Raw genomic sequence first — 19,540 nt, forward strand, 5'->3', positions numbered from 1 at the left:
AATTCAACGATATTATTCTTTCTAAAATATCATTGCCACATCGTTCTAAAAAGATACTCTTCAAAAATTTATAGAAAGCTTTTTTTTAAGAATATTTGCGATTACAAAGTATATTTCTAAGAATGGTAATTGATAATACCCATTTATTTATTCCTTAAATTCAAGATTTTTCATAGCCATATATAATTTAAGATCAAGTATTTGGTTTACAGTTATAAACACATTCGTTATATTTTTTTTTCCTTTTCAAATTTTATTTTTATAAAAAATTATTACTATCTGCCACATTATAGAACGAAGTTAACATTCATGAAAAATCTTTTCTCGAAACGCAATTATGTCGAACTCTGCCAAAGCTGTCCTTATTTTTCTCAAGTGAATTCTAACCAAAATTCTTTATCTGGGCTAAAACCCTTATTGTCACATTCTGCGAATGAAATCAAAACTTTCCAAAAGGAATCTACCATATCGAAAGTTTGCCTGAATAGTTATACCATTAATGGAACTGAATTTTTTAATCTTCTGGCCACTACCCTTTGCTTCAAAAATTATATAAAATATGGAATAGAGACTGCCGAAGATTCTCTTCTTAGGTCCCCATTCTCGTCTTCCAGTAAATCAATGGAAAAGCCTAAGAAGTTTTTTTCTGTATTTTTTTGTCACGTAAATTTGCTCCCCGCCGCTTTAATCCCCCCCCCCCCCGCATATGCTTTGCTTTATCGTTTTTCAATTTAATCATTGAGAATCTGTATTTATGGAGCATTAATATATCTATAAGATGTAGAGAGCTTTGCTATAGTCGTTTTCCTTTGTTTTCTTTTTGATAAAATGAATAATGATAATTGTTGCCGAATGTAGCATTATATCATTAACGTGAATTGATTTGATTTGCTTTTGAGAAATGGATCAATTTATCCAAAAAATATTTCAAATATTTAACTTCTTTCTTCTTCCTTTTTTTTGTGACAATATTTTTTTATTTTTAATTATTAAAAATCTAAGAAAAGATTTATGGTTAGAAATATTGCCTTGATTGTGAATCATTTTAAAAATTCATGTTTTTCTTTTTAATTTAATTAGTAACTTTCTAAAGTTAATTAGTGTTCTCTGATTATGAAAACAAAACAATTTTTTATGAATATTCAGAAACTGAAGATTTTTATTCAGTTACTAGATTACCGAATCAAATTTATTCGTTCTTTGTGTGATATTATATTATTTTTTTGATATCTGCTTATGACTTACTTAGAAACTAATTGGATTAAGGGGGACTACTTAATTGATATAAAGATATGCAGCTCGGATGACCAAGTATTGCTTAGATAACTTTCGATTGAATCCCATATGTTTATTTCCCAAACTAAATATGGTCTTACCTCGCAAGGGTTATAGTCTATATGAAATAACTAGGATTAGAATATTTTTTTTGTTTTATTCATCTGAACTAGATATAAAGTAGACTGATCTGATTGATAACTTGCTAAATTTATTTCCTAATAAATTAATTAAAATTATATTATTTTATTGAATAAAAATTAAAACGGGGAAAAAAATGTTTACCGGCAAATTAAAATATTTAAAAGAAATGTTTATACTGACAAATCTATTAAAATACTTTAAAAAAAGAAATAATTTTTATACTGAACTATATGATACTGATATTTAATTGTAGCTTACAATTTTATTATTTACTTCAATTTAAAGACAAAGGTTAGAACTAATGCGAGAAATATATAGAGACAGTTGCGACAGTCACATCATCACAGAAGATGGTTCATCTTCAAAAAGCTCTTCACCCGAAATTCTAACCAATTTTGAAACTAAGATGAATGTTGGAGACCCCTTTTACGATAGATTTTCTTGGTTTCGATTGATAGGAAGGTTTGAATTTTACAAATTTATACATAATAGCATTATTAAAATAAGATTTGGAAATTTGAAATTATTAGAGGCCAATTTTTTTTACTTGATAATAACTCGAATTACAAATTTTTAGCAATTTAATGAAACCTTTAAGAGAATCATTTATTTTAGAATGTTGAAAAATCGGTTAGATTTTGAAAAAGTGAGGGTGATATAAGAGACTCCCTAGTTACATTTTTTCAAAAAAATTAACTATATCTAGACTATCTGCATTTTTTAGAATGCAACCACAAAAGTAACAGGTTACTTTGCAAGTTAATTTTTAAGATAAAAATATTTAAATATCGGATAACCCAAATAAACGTCGCGTTTTGAAATCATAAAATGTATGGACATTAATATCCTCAATTTTTTTAGAATTTTATCAAGTCATTTGATTGAAAATTGAGATCAAAAATACTAAAATTTGATATAAAATAACTCAAGACCCTCAATTTTTTTTTTCAAAAATGGGAAGGGTTCCCATTATGTTAGACTATAACGGACGCTTGCCTTTTTTAATAAAATTTTCCCTAATCATAAATTATAACGTGAGACATAGCCATATTTGTTTGAAATCTTTATTTAAACACAATTATATAATTATTTATCTCTCCTTTTTTTGAATAACAATTAAAAATATCTTCTTCTAAAGATTGAAAGCCAATTTGTTTTTCTTTCTTTCGAAATTAAGGACGACATTTCGCGAACTTTTTTAATTTTGTCTAAAAATCCAAAAGATCATAGCTATTTTTTTAAACTAAAGTCTTTAGTTTGTTTCACATATGATGATCCAATAGATTTATCGCGTTTGAGGGACAATTAAACAGATTTTGTAAATCGTAGGGTATTAACAGGCAAAAATTTCTATGTGAATAAGATGCAATGCGAGAAAGCATTGTCTTCTATAAAGATCATTTTTTTAATATACCAATAAGGTGTGGGCAATGATAAAAATTCTTTCAGGTGATTGAATATAAAGGATTAAAAAAAAACTTTTATTGGAATTAGATCTTATTTTGATAACTTTAACAGGAACCCATCTAGCCCACTTTAAAAAAAAATATTTTTATTAGTTATTTTTTATCATATTTTGCCATTTTTTATCTATGCGACGTTTTTTGTCTCGGGCCTATCTCATTCACTATCTTTATATGATGATTTCTCAAAACTAAGAATACTGTTTATCAAATATATTGTCACATTTACATCAAACGCTCTTGTAGAAAGTTTGATTATCAAATTTCTTTCAATGCAAATTAATATTATGTAATTATTTCTTTATTTAAATTGTATTTTCATGATTCCTTTGATTAAAATTTGTATTTAAAAAATTAGTTTTTTCCAGTCATAGGCTACTTTTTTGAATATTTACTGATATAATATGTTATGATGTATAAAAATTATAGTTAAGGCATGATAAAAGACTCAGGTCTTAAAAATAGTCTGCTGTGTAATAATTTTTAACAATGATTGATACCAGTCACAATGAAGAACACTAATTAATTATAAGTATTTTATTTTGATTTTTTTTAAACTTCAGGTGTTTTGTATACTTGTCCAATCTTTCTATCGGATCTAAGCAGGTGAACAAGGCGGCCATTGTGGATGAAAAGGGTGATATCAAAGGTTACCTCCATGTGGATATCAGCCCGGCTTTAAGTTTTTTTATTATCTAATTTCTTCATTTTAATATTCATATTTTTGTTAAAATTTTGAGATAAGGAGGAAATTATTTTCACGGGGAAAGATATTTGGGTGTAAAATAATTGAAAGTTTTTCTCATTTCTAATTTATTTTTAAACAATTGGTAAAAAATGCTTTAAAAAATTAGACGATGAAAAGATATCAGCACAGCATAACGGTATAAAACAATCGGCACGCGTTTCATTTAATGATTGTCCGCCACTCAATTCAAATGAACTCACCAAAGATTGCAAACAACATATTTGTTCCGAATACTTGCCTTCGAACTACTTGGCTAGCCTCAAGATTGACCAGAATTGTTCTAATCAAGTTTTTTTTTTCTTCTATAAATCATTTGTGCTTATAAATTTAGTTAATTTTTATATTAAGTTAGGGAAATATATTAATAGTCCACATATTTATCATGACTCCCATTACTATAACCATTTTTTGAAATGAAAAAACATAATGTCTACACTATTAAGAGATAAATTAAAAGGAAAATCGATCATTTCTTGTATCAGGCATCTATTTATTATTTTTTACATATAAAATAAAAGCGAATCAATAATACGTTGTAAAAAAATATATTTTGTTTCCGATCCATAATTAATTTATTGTATGTATTCGTGTCTACTGGTAGAAAGGTAGCAACAATCCAATAACAATGCGTCGTGCTTTTAACGATTCGGCATGCTGCAATCATTCAAGCGCTTGTCGTAACTGTCAATCATCGTCGCATCCTATCGCAACGCATTCTTATTGCACCTGTCATTTCGGAGGAACGGATTTGCGTCATTTAGACATGGATGATAAAGATTTCGAACGAGCCGAGGATATAAGCGAGAGAGTTGTGGAAGGGCGATGCGAGACGCGTGTGGCATATCCCGGCATCGAGGATGTCAATCATTTCTCGGGTAAATATATAAATATAGGAAAGAAATGAGAGAAAGAAGAAAAGAAAGAAGTAATAGTATTTACAAACTGGAAAGTTTTCGTAATTGCAATATTTTTCAAGCATTTAACGTTATCGTCCATATTGGTGTTTTATTATGAGGTCGCAAAATAGTTTTGCTTTTTTATTTAAAAATGCCACAATGGGATAGACTTACAACACCAATTTAAACAACGAATCATTTATGGAAAAACGTAACGCTAAACGCTTCTGCTCATTTCGTAGGCACCATAAGTATAAGTAAGTATTAAAGGTAATAACATTGGGTGGTATCAATAAGGTTATTAATATTAATTGAAATTTTAGTTTATGTAACTTTCATGATGTCTCTTTTTACATAAAAATATTTGGAAAAAAGACAAAAGATTGGAGGAAATAGATTCCAATGAAAGGATGAATCAAAATTATCTAAACGGGAGGGAATATTCTGACAATGAAGATGACGACATGTCGATCAAGTCATACGCCCCTTCTATTTATTCATCCCATTCTTCTTGCAATTTAATCATTGAAAAGTAATTACAAAAAATTTTTTTTCTTAGCCTTAAATTGCCTCATAACGCACTCTAGAAAATTACTTAATAAACTGATTTGAAATAAGGTTGCCATGGGAAAATGAATTTGGCGGTCCTTTAAAAATCCTAATCTATCTTAACTTTAAAAAATTCACTAAATAACGAACTAAATTTCGTCATTTTTAAATGAGATTCAAAGCATCATGAATTAGGTAATATTTATGCGAATTATAGTAAAACAAATATATATAATTTGTTGATTACTTAATTAGATTTTATTTAGCATAATTTTTGTAATATTTACTTGTTTATATTACAATTTACTTTTAAATTCATAAAAAACAAAATTTGGAGGCCTCAAAAAATTTCTAATTTTAGAGGTCCAGGGTCTCTTTCCTGTCCGCTACTCTATTTGCACAGGCCTAAAAAATTGAACTATCTAATAAAACTCATGTTTTTATAAAATTTTCTTCTTTTTTTGAAGCCTTATGATTTATTGATATAATATTTTGTATATTATATTGAATATGACAGAAGATTCAAAAATGAGGTTGAAAGAGATGGCATGGAAACGGTTGGTGTTTCTTCCAATTCTTCCGATTCCGATTTCGGCTCTGAGAACGAAAATAATTACAACAAACATTCGAGTAAAATTCTTTACTTTTTCCTTTATTTTCTTTGCTACTCTCTTTTCTTCGCCTTTCTTACTTTTTTTCCTGGGTTGAAAACAAAATATTATAATTAAATCATACTTCAAAGTTTTATATTTATACCAATAAAAATAGATCTCCTTTATAATAACATTTTTACACCCAAATAAACATGACTAGTAACTAATAAATAAAAAAACGCTTCTTATCTTATATGACTAGTGTATAAATAATTTTCATGTAAAAGCTTTATACGTAACCTTCCGAGTCCGATTCGAATCGGTTAGCATTTTGTGGGTCTTAGTCAGGTAGGGTTTTAATAATTATATTTAGGCCCGACTTCGATCTTGCCTAGGTTTAATTATTTTGTTTTTATGATGCTTTTATAAATAATCCTTTTAATAAAAACAAAGTTTTTCACTTTTCTCTATAGCTTGCAATTTATTTTTCATCTTTACTTGAAGAATCGTATTTTTTCCCCAGTCCGATGCAATATCCTGATACGTATTAATAAAAAGTTTTTTCCAGTTAATAAAATTTAAAAAAAAATAGAAATCTAGTTATAAAACTTGAGCTTAGGCGTCCTTATCCCATCTCATTTAGGCGTGATATAGAATTCATTTATTTTATAGAGGCGTGCTAAAAAATGATTTGCATTAATATTTAAAAAAATATTTTAGACCCACTCATATTTTTTGGCCTACTGACCAAATTTCTCCTTTTTCCACCGACGTCACTTGAAATTTATATATTTTTTTAACTTAATTTATTCCTTAATATGTCATTGATAAAAATTATTAATTGTTGAAAAAAATACTATTTGCCATTATAAACAACCTACAGATTTGTTAATGGATCGAATCAAAAGATCGACGATCCTGGATTCGATCCTAAATTTGTCAATTTTCCCGGATTTATGATCCTTACTTAAATTGAGGATCGTGATCGAGATCATTTTGTTTAATATTCGATCCCGATGCTTTTAAAAATTAATTTTTTTAACTTAAAAAAGCAATAAATAAAATAAAAATTTTGAAAATTAAATTAAAATATTATTATTTTTAAACTATCTATCATTTTTTATCAACTTCCATTCCCCCATATTTTATATTTCAATTTCCTAATTTTATCTAGAACATTTACGAGATTTAGAGCCTATATTATATATAATATAAATTAATTCTAGGTTTTATTAATGCCCATTATAGATTTAGAAGATAATACATCTACTAACGATGTGATAGCAGATATAAGTGAGAATGTGAATCTTTTACCATTTAATGAATGTATGGATGAAATAGATGCCTTTTTGGGGAAAAATTCTTCACAAAATGCTCGTTCAAATTTTTTTTATTCAAATGATGATTCAATAATATTTGTAATTACTTATGTTAATTTATAAAAAAATATTTATTAAATATAACATACCTTTGCCATCAAGCGCTCCTGTGGAGCGCTTGTTTAGTAAAGCTAAACATGTGCTTAATGAAAGACGTGGATGTTTAAATGATAATAAATTAGAAAAAATTTTATTAATAAAGGTTAATTTTAATTATAAATAAATATATTCTAATTGTTATACTTATATTATATTATTCAATTACAATAAATTTATACCATATTTAATTTATTTTTATATTAGTTAATTTTATATCGATCAGAAATTTTCAGAAATTTAAATAAGAAAAGAATCGTGATCCTTTTTTTAAAAAAATGTCGATTCTGGGTTTCGATCTCCTTTTTGAAAAGATCGGGAACGGGATTCGATCATTTTAAAAGGATCGATTAACAAACCTGACAACCTATATGCATACATGCCAATGGCATCACTAGTCTTTTTTACAATCTCAGGGGCTCAAAAATTAAAAAAAAATTTTATAATTTCAAAATGACCATTTTTAACTAATAACTTTGAAGTGACTTTTTTTAAAGGTATTTTTAAAGAAAATTCAAAATTTTTAGTCCCCCCAGTAACGCTACTGCTATATACTTATCTTTTTATATTAACAAACGCAAGAAGAATTTGATCAGAAAGATTCCGAAAACTTTGTTAATTCGGAAAATATTCGCACTAGCAAAAACTTTGGCCGGCCATGTTGCAAATCTAATCGAGGATTTTGTAATAATAAAATGCTCAACAAAGCTAAAGAAATACCCAGAGTTAATAAAGATTTTACTTTTCGAGTGGCACTAATGGCTGTCGCCGATATAAGCAGCCACTACGCCGACATTTTTTGCCAATTCAAGTTTTTTTTACCTTTGAATTTATATATCTTTAGTCGATACTTTTAATTTAAACAAATCAAATCTTATATAGAATTTTAACTCTATTTAAAAATAATTATAAAACTTCCCTCTTAATAGATCTCTTTTTAATATTAATTTTCACCATGAACACTTATCTTAATTTGTAAATATTTGATGACATTAGCCAAGAACTAAATAAATTTAAAGAATAAAAAATATAATGTTCTCAATCATATCTCTTTTTATTTTTAATTCATAGCAATCTTAATAAAATCCCTTCTTTTTAATTCGTTTTTTAGCTTTTTGCATAAACAGGAAGAGTCTTTCTCGACTGAACCCTTCAAAAACAACAACCTTCCTTTTTCATTTCATCGCAAAATGCCAGAATTTTATCACGTGCAATATGTAAGTGTAGATGACCTCGAATAAATCTGCTTTCTTTTCTGGATTAATATTTGATACAATTATTTCAAGTTTTAATTTTAACATTTGAGTGAAAATAAATATCAAATAAATAAAACTGATAGAATCGGATATACTATCATAGTATGGTTTGTGTTAAAACACACTAAGATTTTCTTTATAAAAATGATAAAACCTAAGTTATATTTTGCTAATATTATTCTATAAAAATTAATTAATCATCAATAAAATTTATTATTCTATAATCCATATCTTCGAAATTTTTATTCAACATTTTTCTTTTTAATAGATTACGGTTAAGGTAACTGATTATTTCATGCAATACATATCCGAAAAGCCTATCGTGTTCGAGGTCTTCGGACATTTGACTAATAAAGAACAACTTTTCAAATTTTCTTCTCCAGATGATAACAATTGGTAAAAGAAAGTTGAGTTCAGTCTGTTTAATAAAAAAAACGCCCCTATTAATTTGGAAAACTTTAAATTAATAGATTTTAACTTACAGTTCTATAGATATAATTAATTTAGTGACCATTTTTTTAGCCTATTTAAATTAATATCCTTTTTAACGCATTTGGGATCAACTTTTCACAGTTATGCCTCTTTTTTCATAAAATAAGATTGAATCTTCTTTTTATCAATAAAATTATAATATTAAATTTACTTGTGCAAACTTCAAATCCAAGCGTCATAATTGGGTGGAAACTTTTTTTATCCACTTGGACAGTCCATATTAATATATTTCAATATAACCCAAACATTAGATCAGCTAATCGAGCTATAGACTTAAAAATAGTTTTAACAATTGGATCACAAACCCAACATTTTAGAATTCTGTCTCATTAACCCCTTAACAATAAAGTCGGGCCCTCATTCATTAACTTTACACGCATATTCTTTAAATTTTATATGTGAATAAATAGGCAAAAACAATTGATTCCTCGCAGATTTTTGCCTTACAACTATCTTCCCATATCGAGACCGGTGCCATCGCCTAAAATACGTTGTGACGAGGCTAAAGCTCACATTTTCAACGACAATATAAATAATATTAGCACCGCCAATATGGGGTAATTTATTTATTCATTATAATATATATCACTTTATCTAATCTATATATAAGCAATATCTGTTTTTTTTAAACATCATCTCTCGATTATAATGCTCCGTCTCCATCTAGGTGTCAAGTGTGTTGAGAAGGTCAAATTATTAAGCTGATTTCTAATTTTGTATATAATATAACTTATAATATAAATATTATAGTTTCGAAACTGTGATTTATAAATCGGATGTTTTGTTATGGATCGAGATCCTCGAGCTGGCTTCTAATGGGGAGTAAATAATAACTTCATTTCAAAAAATTTATACTATATAATATAAAGTGAAAAATCTACAAAAATAACCTTTCTGTGGTTGTTTTACCCTTTAATTATATTAACAATAAAAAAAGGTATATACCGGCTCCATTTCAGCCTTGCGATACTTCATCGCTCAACTGCTCACCGTTGACTCAGCCAAGTTATAGAGGAAGATTTTGTTTGCAACAAGGCATACAGCGCAGGCTAGCCTTCACCCTTATTCAGCAACATTATTCTTCGCCATCACTCAGCGACACTCCTCAAAAAGTGATATCGATTTTTATATTTTTTATTAATGTTAGAAGCCATAGAAAAGAAATAAATTAAACGAAAGAAGTAGAGAAATTATGAAATCTTTATGTTTGAAAAACAAAAATTTATGAAAATAGGATTGCACTAACGCGATTTCTGGAAATTTGTATAAGAAGTCAACTAATGGAGAAAAATTAGACGATGATTTCATAATTTTAAACGGGTTGAATTGGGACGGGGTCAGGGAACTTGTGGTGGGAAGACTTAGAAACAGTCCTTACTATTCTTACTCATCTCCTGATAACTCGCAAGCTAATTTTGCTGGTATCCATCGGTCTTGTCTTAATTGCCGGTCAGATAAAGAGGTTAGCCATACATATTGACGCTTTGATTATATAGAGTATGTCAATAGTCAAAAAAAATTTTCAAAAATAAAATGATTCTCGCATTTCGACATTATGCGTCCAAACTCGATTTGGTAAATTCTAATAATAAATTAATATTTTAAAAAATAAAATTTTGACTTTGGACGCACCCATACTGTTTAATTATATTATCACCATTTTGATCTATCTAAAGATTTCTTTCGTCAATATATATTCGAAAAACTTTGAAAAACTAATCTTTTATAATAAAAATTTTAAAATGTTCATTAGGGCAAGTTTAAAAAAATTTTGAAAAAACATTCATAATATTATTCATATAGTCTATTAAGGATATTCAAAAAATTGGCAAAGAAATAGTGATTAGCAATTACGCAAGGTGGAATAAATATAATAATATTAATTATTTTTAGGGAGAAGTAAGGAATGAAGGATCTTAATAAGAAAAGGAATATGCTAGATATTTTGGGATTATTATTTTGATTATATTGTTCAAAGGTTAGCGAATTTTCCACGACCACTGAAAAATGTGTTTGCGTCGGTCATTTTTGCGATATCATCAATCATTCTGTTCATTCGGATGATATTCTGTCGCTTAATGTGTTGTCCTCCAATTACTTATACCATGAAGGAGACGATAGGTTTTTAAAATATTAATTTACATTATAAATAATTGATTTGCGCCTAACCTAAAAATATTTAAATGTAGATTTTATTTTTTATAAATGAAGTAAATATTTAAAATATATATTTTTATGTATACCTTGAATATAGAAACATTTTTTTTTATGAATTATTCATTAAAAGGTGTAATTTTAATAATACATTTAGGCCATGTAATATCCTCATAAATTATAAATTAATTAAAAAATATATATAAAGGTCTTTCTTTTATTTCGAGGCAGCTTGGGATAGTTCTCTGCACAACTCTCCTTTACTTAACAGAGTGACTCCCGGAGGAGAAACAATATACATGACAATTTCAGCATATATAGACGTATATATACTTTTTAAATTTAAAATATATACGAATTTTTATAAATATGAAAAAATATATTTAACTTTACGACATAGCTGTTTATTTCTTAATCCTTATAAAAGGAGCGGTTTACATGTTGATATGTACAATAAATCTGCAAATCAGGTCTGTCTGGTTTCGGCTTATTAAGAATTTTTGTACAAGATGTGAGGCTTGGCCCGTTAAAATTTTACAAAAAGTCCGCCTTGCCCGTTAAATTTTTTTTGTACTAATTTTCGGGTCATCATATTTAATATCTATATTTAATTTTCTCCCAATGTCAATTAAGGTCCTATCTCTCCTCTATTGCTATCTTTTCTACAATAACCATTTTATAAATGATTTGTGTTTGATATTTGCATTTTTAATTGGATCTCATTAATTACTTTTAATTTTTTTGTAATTTATATAAATTATGGATTTAGTAGTTTATTTTAGTTAGACCCCTCTTAAATTCAAAGAAAATTGTAATTTATTTTCAAATAGTATTAATAAAAATCAAAATATTAGTTTGAAGTTTATAATAATATATCAAAATTACCTGGCATGGCCTTGACTTTGCAAATCTTTGATGTAACCTTATGTTATATATTATATACAATATTAATCATTCAAATTAATTTTAAATATATAATCTATCATTTTAAAAGTCATTTCTATCATTTCCATAATGTTTTACTACATTTTTGTACAAATCAAATAGCGATTCAAATCGTTATTTACATTGAAAAATATGCATCCCTATTTGTTACAGTTGTCATGTATGCAGAATCATAAGAATATGCTATTCTAAGTTTTTAGTACAATTCTTATTGAGAAATTATAGAGGACAATAATCAGGTTATATTTGCCAGGCAAAATTTTAATTATAACCCTTTATTTTTTTCAAGTTACTATTCAATTTCTCATATATTTTTCTAAAACCAAGTATGCTATTACCAGGTCAAAATATAATATTGTACACATATATTATATAAATTATATATATAAATGACCCAGATCGAAAATTTGGGAGAACCCGTATGCCTTACCAAGGACATAGCCCTGGTGATCCAAAAAAGGGGCAGCACCCATGGCTCCCTTAAAAGCATGCTCTCTTCCATCTCCACCAGCCTATCCTCTCATCATAACAATTTATTGAACAATATTCCTACCATTCAAAGCCGTTCTTCGGGGATCAATGTTGAGTTGAACAATCACGTGACTCCCTGTACTCAAATTTATCTTCCCAATTTAGTAGGAGGCAATAATTGCTCTTCGCTTAATAGGTTGGCATGCGTGTACGAACTCAAGATGATCCGTAATAGGGACGGCGCTCAAAGCCCAGGTAAAAAAATATATATAACAGTTTAAATCAGAGACCTGCAGGCCCGGCCAGCGTACCCAGGCAGGGCCGTATTTTAATTTTTTAAATATACCAGGGTCGGGCCTAAAAAAAAATTTTAAATACCCAGGCCGGCCCGAATATTTTAAAACCAAATATTTTAAATCGGCATTATTAACTATGAAAATTAAAAATAAATATAATATATTTTAAAAATATCCGGATCAGGCCTAAAAATATAGTCCATTTTTTTAAAAAAAAAATCCGGGTTGGGCCGTGTTTTTGATTGCTTTAATTTATTTATTAAAAATATTATACTCATTTAAAACCCTCCATTTTGTTTGTATATATTATCTAAGATAATGTTTAAATGTTTTATATAACATTTATAATTTTAAGGAGGGCAAAGAAGGAGGAGAAGAGTATTAGATACATCTTCAACATATGTGCGAGGGGAGGAAAATTTAGAAGGCTGGAGACCTCGAAGTGATTCCTTAATCTTTCAACACCAATGGGAATTAGAGAAATTGGCCAGACTGGAAACAGTTTCGTTTAAAAAAACTTATATTTTAAAAATTAAATTATTAAAATTTTCTTTTCACCTGAAAGAAAGAGGTTTTCTTTACACCTGAAATAAAAATGTAAAGTTTTCAATTACAAATTAATTATTTAAGGTTGAAAAGACTCGACATAAATTAATTGTATCTAAAACCGAGAACAATACTAATAGTCCTGTGGCCCAAGAGGAAAAAGACCAAATTAATGTTATAACAAAGGACTCAGAGAATATTAATAGGAAAATTGAAAAATGTGAATGTTCCTTTACTGACAAGCCGAAAAATAATTGTATCGAATTGCCGAATTTTGAAAGTACCATAGATAGAACCAAATACTTCTTAGAATTATGGATGAAACCTGCCCTTCCTGTTAACAAGGAGACGCCCTTACATATTATTCGAGCTAAGAAAACATACGATGGAGCTCTCATCATAGGTAATAAAGAGGATAATGATGTGGTTGAAGTTGCGGCTGACTATATTGAGGTCAAAGGTGATGAGACAGATATTTGTTTATCCATGGATTATGGTCGAGAGAACGAAAAAGTAAAAATTTAATTTGAGGTTACATTCAGGGGGGGGGGATATGTTTAGTTACAAGATTTTATATTACATAAATAATCTATTTGATGAAAATAAAACACCTAGCTAAAGATAGAAAAATTAATGATTTAATTCCAAATTAAATATAATAAGACTTTAATGAAAAGTTATTATCCCTCTCTCATTTATAGGTACATGTAAATATTAACAATTTTATTATTCTTTAAAGATAACGAAGAATTTATCCTCTTTCTACTCACCGACAACGTCAATCAACTCTTCAGTCATGACTTCTGACTCTGACTACGCGACACTTAGCCATGATAGCAATTTTTATTACAATACACATAATACTAACACCAATATTTCTAATCATAACCAAAATTTAGTTTTAAATAAAACTAATGATTGCCTTCTGGGCGATGAACAAAAAATATCTAGGTATAATAAAAATTATTTTTCAGAAATTATTGTATTTAATTTATCCAATTCAATCCCTTTTAAACCTAACTAATATCTTTTTCAGAAAATTATTGGATTTTATTTATCCAATTAAATTATGGCAATCCATTTTAACCCTAATTAATATCTTTTTCTATAAATTTTTTCTTAGTATATGACTCGTTTGAACTCTGCAAAATTGTTGAATGTCAAAGGAATTTAAGGAACAAATGGAATGAGTAAAAATATTTCGTGGTTGGGTTGGAATTAAGTTAAATTTATGAAATAAAGTTTGAAAAATTATGCATTTATCGGAAAAATGTTTGATAATAAAGAATAAAATATCCTCGCCCATATAATACTTTTTAAACCCATTTTATATAATCAATTAGTTTTTAAAAATAAAATAATAAATACATAAAAAGTGGCTATATTATCTTGAATGTCAAAGGATCAAAAAAAGTCTTTTAAAGTTTTAACTACAATTTGTTTTTCAGTTTTAATTTAATTTCAATTTTGAAAATAATTCTTTTCATAAAATTTGTAGTCAAAACCGGTCAATAAAGTCTAAAAGATCCGTGTTTATAAGCAAAACCGAAGGGTGATTTGATCAAAACTTTGGGCCGAATTAATATAACCGATCTAAATCGTACTTTTGATCTTGCTACACTACTATAAGTTATGTGTAACTATTTTTATAACAATTTAAACGAAGTCTTAACCAACCGAATTTAAGCAAACATTCGCTCTCGCCTTTAACCATTAACAGCTTGGCTAAAATGAACGAAAATAAAACGCAAAATAATGAAAATAATTGCAAATATTTGGCTTTCGATACTTGCTCACCAGTCTTGGAGGAGATAAGACTGAGCCCTATAGTCAGCAAAAAGGGTTATCTCCGATTCTACGATCAAAGAAGCAATACTTGGATCCGTAAATGGATGGTAATCTCATATTTTTGTTCGCCTTTATTTCTTTCTTGTAATTATAACGTAAGATTGATTTATAAGATAAAATGGCTTTTAAAAATTATACAAATTAATAAATAATTTGAAAAAAATCAATCCATATTATTAAAGCATAGAGTTGGCCAATAAAAATCAAATTTAAATCACCTCGATTTTTAAAAAAAAATTAGTGATTTAAATCAATATTTTTAATAAAATTCTATTTACTAAATTCGATCAAAATGCTTAATATAAGAAATCACAATGACTTAGATTATTTTAGAATTGAATAATTTTTATATAAAAAATATACAGAATTGTACTAGTAATCATTACTTATTAGAAAAAAAATCCTGATTTATTTTGTATTTCATTGTTTATGACATAATTAATTATTACTTGTATAATTTTAATCTTAATGTAGTGAGAAATTATTTAACATTCTAAAACAAATTTAGTTTGTTAAATTCAGGACTGTGAACCCTCTCTAAAAAAGGGTTCTAGCTCAGTGAAATATTTCAGAACCCCGTTTGGGTTCAGGGTTTATAGTTCAGAAAAATTAATACTTATAAAATTTAGTAAAAATAATGGAAACATCAGTTTATTTTAAAAATTTATTTTTAGCATTTAACATTAAGGAATTATTATATCTTCCAAAATCTAGATATTAAAGATCAATTTTGTATGTTTAACTTTGACAGTGCATTGCAACTTTTATGTACTCGACATTAGTATTTGAATTTAAATTGGTATTGTTTTGTTGAGACTGTGCTATGAAGAATGTTATGAAGTTGTTTATTGAACGATGATAATTTTGATGAAACACTCGATATAAACCATGAAACAACTCAATACACACGATAGGTTTATTGAAACAAATCAAAAAACCAAATTGATGTCAAAATACAAAATAATATGTTGCTTATATAATAAAATATTTAATTTAAACTTTTACCGAAGGTAAAGAAAAAATTACCTTTCAAAGTAAATTGAAACTTGTATAATTGTTTTTTGAATGTCATTAACAATTAACTAATAGTTTAAAACAAGAAGAAAAACAATTAAAATGACTTCTTAACAATTGGAAACTAGTTTTCCTAAACAATTCCTAAGTTTGGAATGTAGTCTATATGATGAAAATATTCTACTGAAGCTGCTGATTATTTTACTATGAATTAAATGGACTTGCTAACCACCATTCATTTTTATATTTCATCTGAAAGCATTAATTTTATTAAACGAGTCAGATGTAGCTTGGAATTTTGCCATGATTGGTAGATATGAGATTTGTTGAAGATATAAATAAGCCACGTCATTGTCACTTCTGTTTCATTGTTTGTTAAATTTGAAACATATTTGGAAGTTAGAAGAGAGGATAAGAAATGTGTCGTTGAAAGTACTATAATAATGTTGATTTCCAGATTTGGTGGATTATAAAAACAATCATATAATAATAAACAAATAGTAAATTAATCTAATTTAGATATAATTAATCTCTTTTTTTTTATTTTGTCAAATATCTTAAAAATAATTAGATTGCTTATTTGATGAATATTTTGTTATAAACATTAATTTATCCTCAGAAAAAGAGTTAATTAAACCATATTTATCATAATATAATTTAAAAACTAGCCTCTATCAGAAAAAGCGAGGAGAGGGAGAGATGCATCAAGACACCCAATTGGAAATTAACAGTAGCTAAAATTAAGAATAAAGCCATCATTAATTTAGTCAAAAAAATAAAATTTTAAATTAGATTTAAAAGATTTATTTGAGGATATTTATAATAGTATTCGTTTTAGAAAATGAAAGATTTTCTTCCCTGCTCACTGATATCGACTAGTTAAAACTTTTTTTTAAAGTTTGCACATATAATATCAAATTTTTGATTGACAGTCAACTTTTTATTTGACAAAATATCAAATTAGCTCATGACTTATCAATATATATTTTTTCAATAATTTCCTGAACAGATCTCCTGAAGCATTAACATTTTACTTATAGAAAATATTATATGGTAAAAAAAAAATTATGATGTATATTTAATCTAAATCTGTAACTTATCGAATTGAAATATTAGTATTTGGTTTAAATGGCGACTTAAATCAAAAACATCGCGATAATTTTACCAACCATACTAAAACATCTTATTCATTTAGAATAATTTACATATTTTATAGTAATAGCATATTTTATTTTTCATTAAGATGGTAAAAATATTTTAATTCAATTTTTGTAATTTTCTTGATAATTATATGATTGATGTATAATTGAGATTATTTTATTTACAGATTAAAATCAATATTCGTTGGATTTTATTTTTAGAATATTTATCCTAATTTATAGTATTCTAACAAACTCAATTTCGCCTAAGATTTTGATAAATACAAATTATCAAGACGATTTTCCATTCTTTGTATTGTTGATATTTTGCTCGAGATTACCATAAACTTAAGCCAATTTTCTATGATTTTTAGTATTGTGATTATAAAAATAGTATATAACCTCTAGTCTGATAATAATCTTTAAACTTTTGACTGCATTATGCTATTATTTTTTATTAAATGATGTTCTCTGCATCTGAGTAGATATAAAATTAGGCTCTTTAAATCTGATGAAAATTTAGTTTCAACTAACAATGAACTAAATACCTTTAAATAACTTAAATACTTCTAATTAGCAAATATTTTGACGCAATATATTATTCATAAATCTATATATGAAATAATAATTTAATTTTATGTTTCAATTTAGGTTATAAGGAGACCCTATGCCTTTATCTACAATAACGAAAAGGACACGGTAGAAAAGTGCATTATTAATCTATCTTGCTCTCATGTTCAATATAACGAGGAATCCGATGTTATGGTACATGGAAACAAGTTCAATTTAGTCAAAGTAAGATGTATTATTTATATTTTCTGAAAGGCAAAAAATAATATTGGTTTACATGTTTACAAACTTTTAATCAACATAGTACTTCTAAATTGAGCTGTAGTGATTTTTAAAAAATGTGTACCCTTGTTTATTAGGCGGAATTTTTAAAATACACCTTAAATAATCTTTAAAATTGTTAGATTAAACATTTATTTGTAAAATTTACTTTCATAATAGAATTTGTTCCATATAGTTACTCAATGCAGAAAAATCACAAATGTTTAATATACTTTTAAGTCTTTTTTACACAACAGAATAGCGCTAAATTGAACGATACCATTTGAAATATCTTTTAACATAACAATAAAATAGCTTAATTTGGAAGCTCTATATCGATTAAAAATCTTAAATTAAATAAATGAAGACAGTAAAGAAAACGAATAGTTATTATTTTTAAAATTATAATTCTTATTTAAGCTACCCAACTCCATAGCATTATGTACGAAATATTGCGGTTTTTTAATCCAACCCATCACGGAGAAGGATATTTTCGATTGGCTCTACGCAATCAATCCACTTCTGGCTGGATCTATAAGGTTTATGCTCTATTATTGGTTCATTTTTTATCTCCCTAACATAATGGATTTTAAAAGAAATGTTATTTGTTTTTTTAACGATTCATCAATTTAATTCAAAATTCTTTATAATTTATGATTAACTCGATCAAAATTAAATCTTTTTGAATTTATGAAATCATAAATTCTCCGGAACAGGTCGGCAATAGGACTGATTTTTGAGAAAATTCTATTAGTTGTTTTTCATAATAATTTTTAAAATATATATTGTTTCAACAAATTTAGATCACAATTAGCCAGAAGTATGTCTTAACTGCTTAAATATTAGTCTATTCACGATTCAATTTAGCCTTGATAAATTCTACATCTAGAAGCACTTATTTTCAGATACTTTTTTAAAATAGTTTAATACTAAGTCAATTTATTCTGAAATATATTATATTTATAGAATAGTCGATTTTTATTTTTCCAAATATAAACGCTTTATTTTTTTGCTTTTGTAAACTATCATTTTATTTTTTTAAAAAAATATATTATTTTCTATCAGTAGAATTAAATTGTATTACATCTTTTAAGTAAATTAGCATTTTTTTCCTCGCCTTAGGGTTTAAAATACTTATAAATAAAAAAGTTCAATAGTAAAAAGAGGAATATAAAATATGGTATAATTCAAAGTTTGATTTAATAAATCTTTCTCTTTGACAAGTTACGAAGATACTATTCTCGATGATGGGAAATACTACTTTATATTTATCAATGAAAGCATATTAGTCTCATCGATTTCCTCAATTAATTACTTATATATTTATTATCAGCTATAAATATTTGTCGACGCTTCGTGGAATTTATAATCATATTATACATTTATTTATTACATTTCAGTATAT

The 19,540-nt window shown here is 26.8% G+C and overlaps 1 protein-coding gene across 3 annotated transcripts in view; it reads left to right on the forward strand.

Annotated features, from left to right (window-relative positions):
* LOC135922715 (kinesin-like protein unc-104) overlaps window positions 1-19,221 on the forward strand; it is a 70,867-nt gene extending 51,646 nt beyond the window's left edge. Inside the window, exons 21-43 of one of the 3 annotated variants that reach the window (XM_065457158.1) lie at window positions 1,705-1,881; window positions 3,446-3,564; window positions 3,737-3,918; window positions 4,232-4,505; window positions 4,902-5,058; window positions 5,593-5,705; window positions 7,726-7,954; window positions 8,255-8,360; window positions 8,668-8,795; window positions 9,302-9,448; window positions 9,642-9,713; window positions 9,829-10,003; window positions 10,126-10,353; window positions 10,870-11,012; window positions 11,254-11,368; window positions 12,389-12,716; window positions 13,113-13,258; window positions 13,388-13,816; window positions 14,043-14,254; window positions 14,970-15,198; window positions 17,956-18,099; window positions 18,556-18,674; window positions 18,939-19,221. In XM_065457158.1, coding sequence (XP_065313230.1) covers window positions 1,705-1,881; window positions 3,446-3,564; window positions 3,737-3,918; window positions 4,232-4,505; window positions 4,902-5,058; window positions 5,593-5,705; window positions 7,726-7,954; window positions 8,255-8,360; window positions 8,668-8,795; window positions 9,302-9,448; window positions 9,642-9,713; window positions 9,829-10,003; window positions 10,126-10,353; window positions 10,870-11,012; window positions 11,254-11,368; window positions 12,389-12,716; window positions 13,113-13,258; window positions 13,388-13,816; window positions 14,043-14,254; window positions 14,970-15,198; window positions 17,956-18,099; window positions 18,556-18,674; window positions 18,939-18,966 — 4,000 coding nt within the window. In that variant the 3' untranslated portion in view covers window positions 18,967-19,221. The remainder of the gene's footprint in view (window positions 1-1,704; window positions 1,882-3,445; window positions 3,565-3,736; window positions 3,919-4,231; window positions 4,506-4,901; window positions 5,059-5,592; window positions 5,706-7,725; window positions 7,955-8,254; window positions 8,361-8,667; window positions 8,796-9,301; window positions 9,449-9,641; window positions 9,714-9,828; window positions 10,004-10,125; window positions 10,354-10,869; window positions 11,013-11,253; window positions 11,369-12,388; window positions 12,717-13,112; window positions 13,259-13,387; window positions 13,817-14,042; window positions 14,255-14,969; window positions 15,199-17,955; window positions 18,100-18,555; window positions 18,675-18,938) is intronic. The other 2 variants (XM_065457159.1, XM_065457160.1) reach the window with 2 other exon arrangements.
* The last annotated feature ends 319 nt before the right edge of the window (window positions 19,222-19,540 follow it).

This window comes from Gordionus sp. m RMFG-2023, chromosome 1 (genome assembly GCF_954871325.1).
Source record: "Gordionus sp. m RMFG-2023 chromosome 1, tfGorSpeb1-WG-v2, whole genome shotgun sequence".
Classification (NCBI taxonomy): Eukaryota; Metazoa; Nematomorpha; class Gordioida; order Chordodea; family Parachordodidae; genus Gordionus; species Gordionus sp. m RMFG-2023.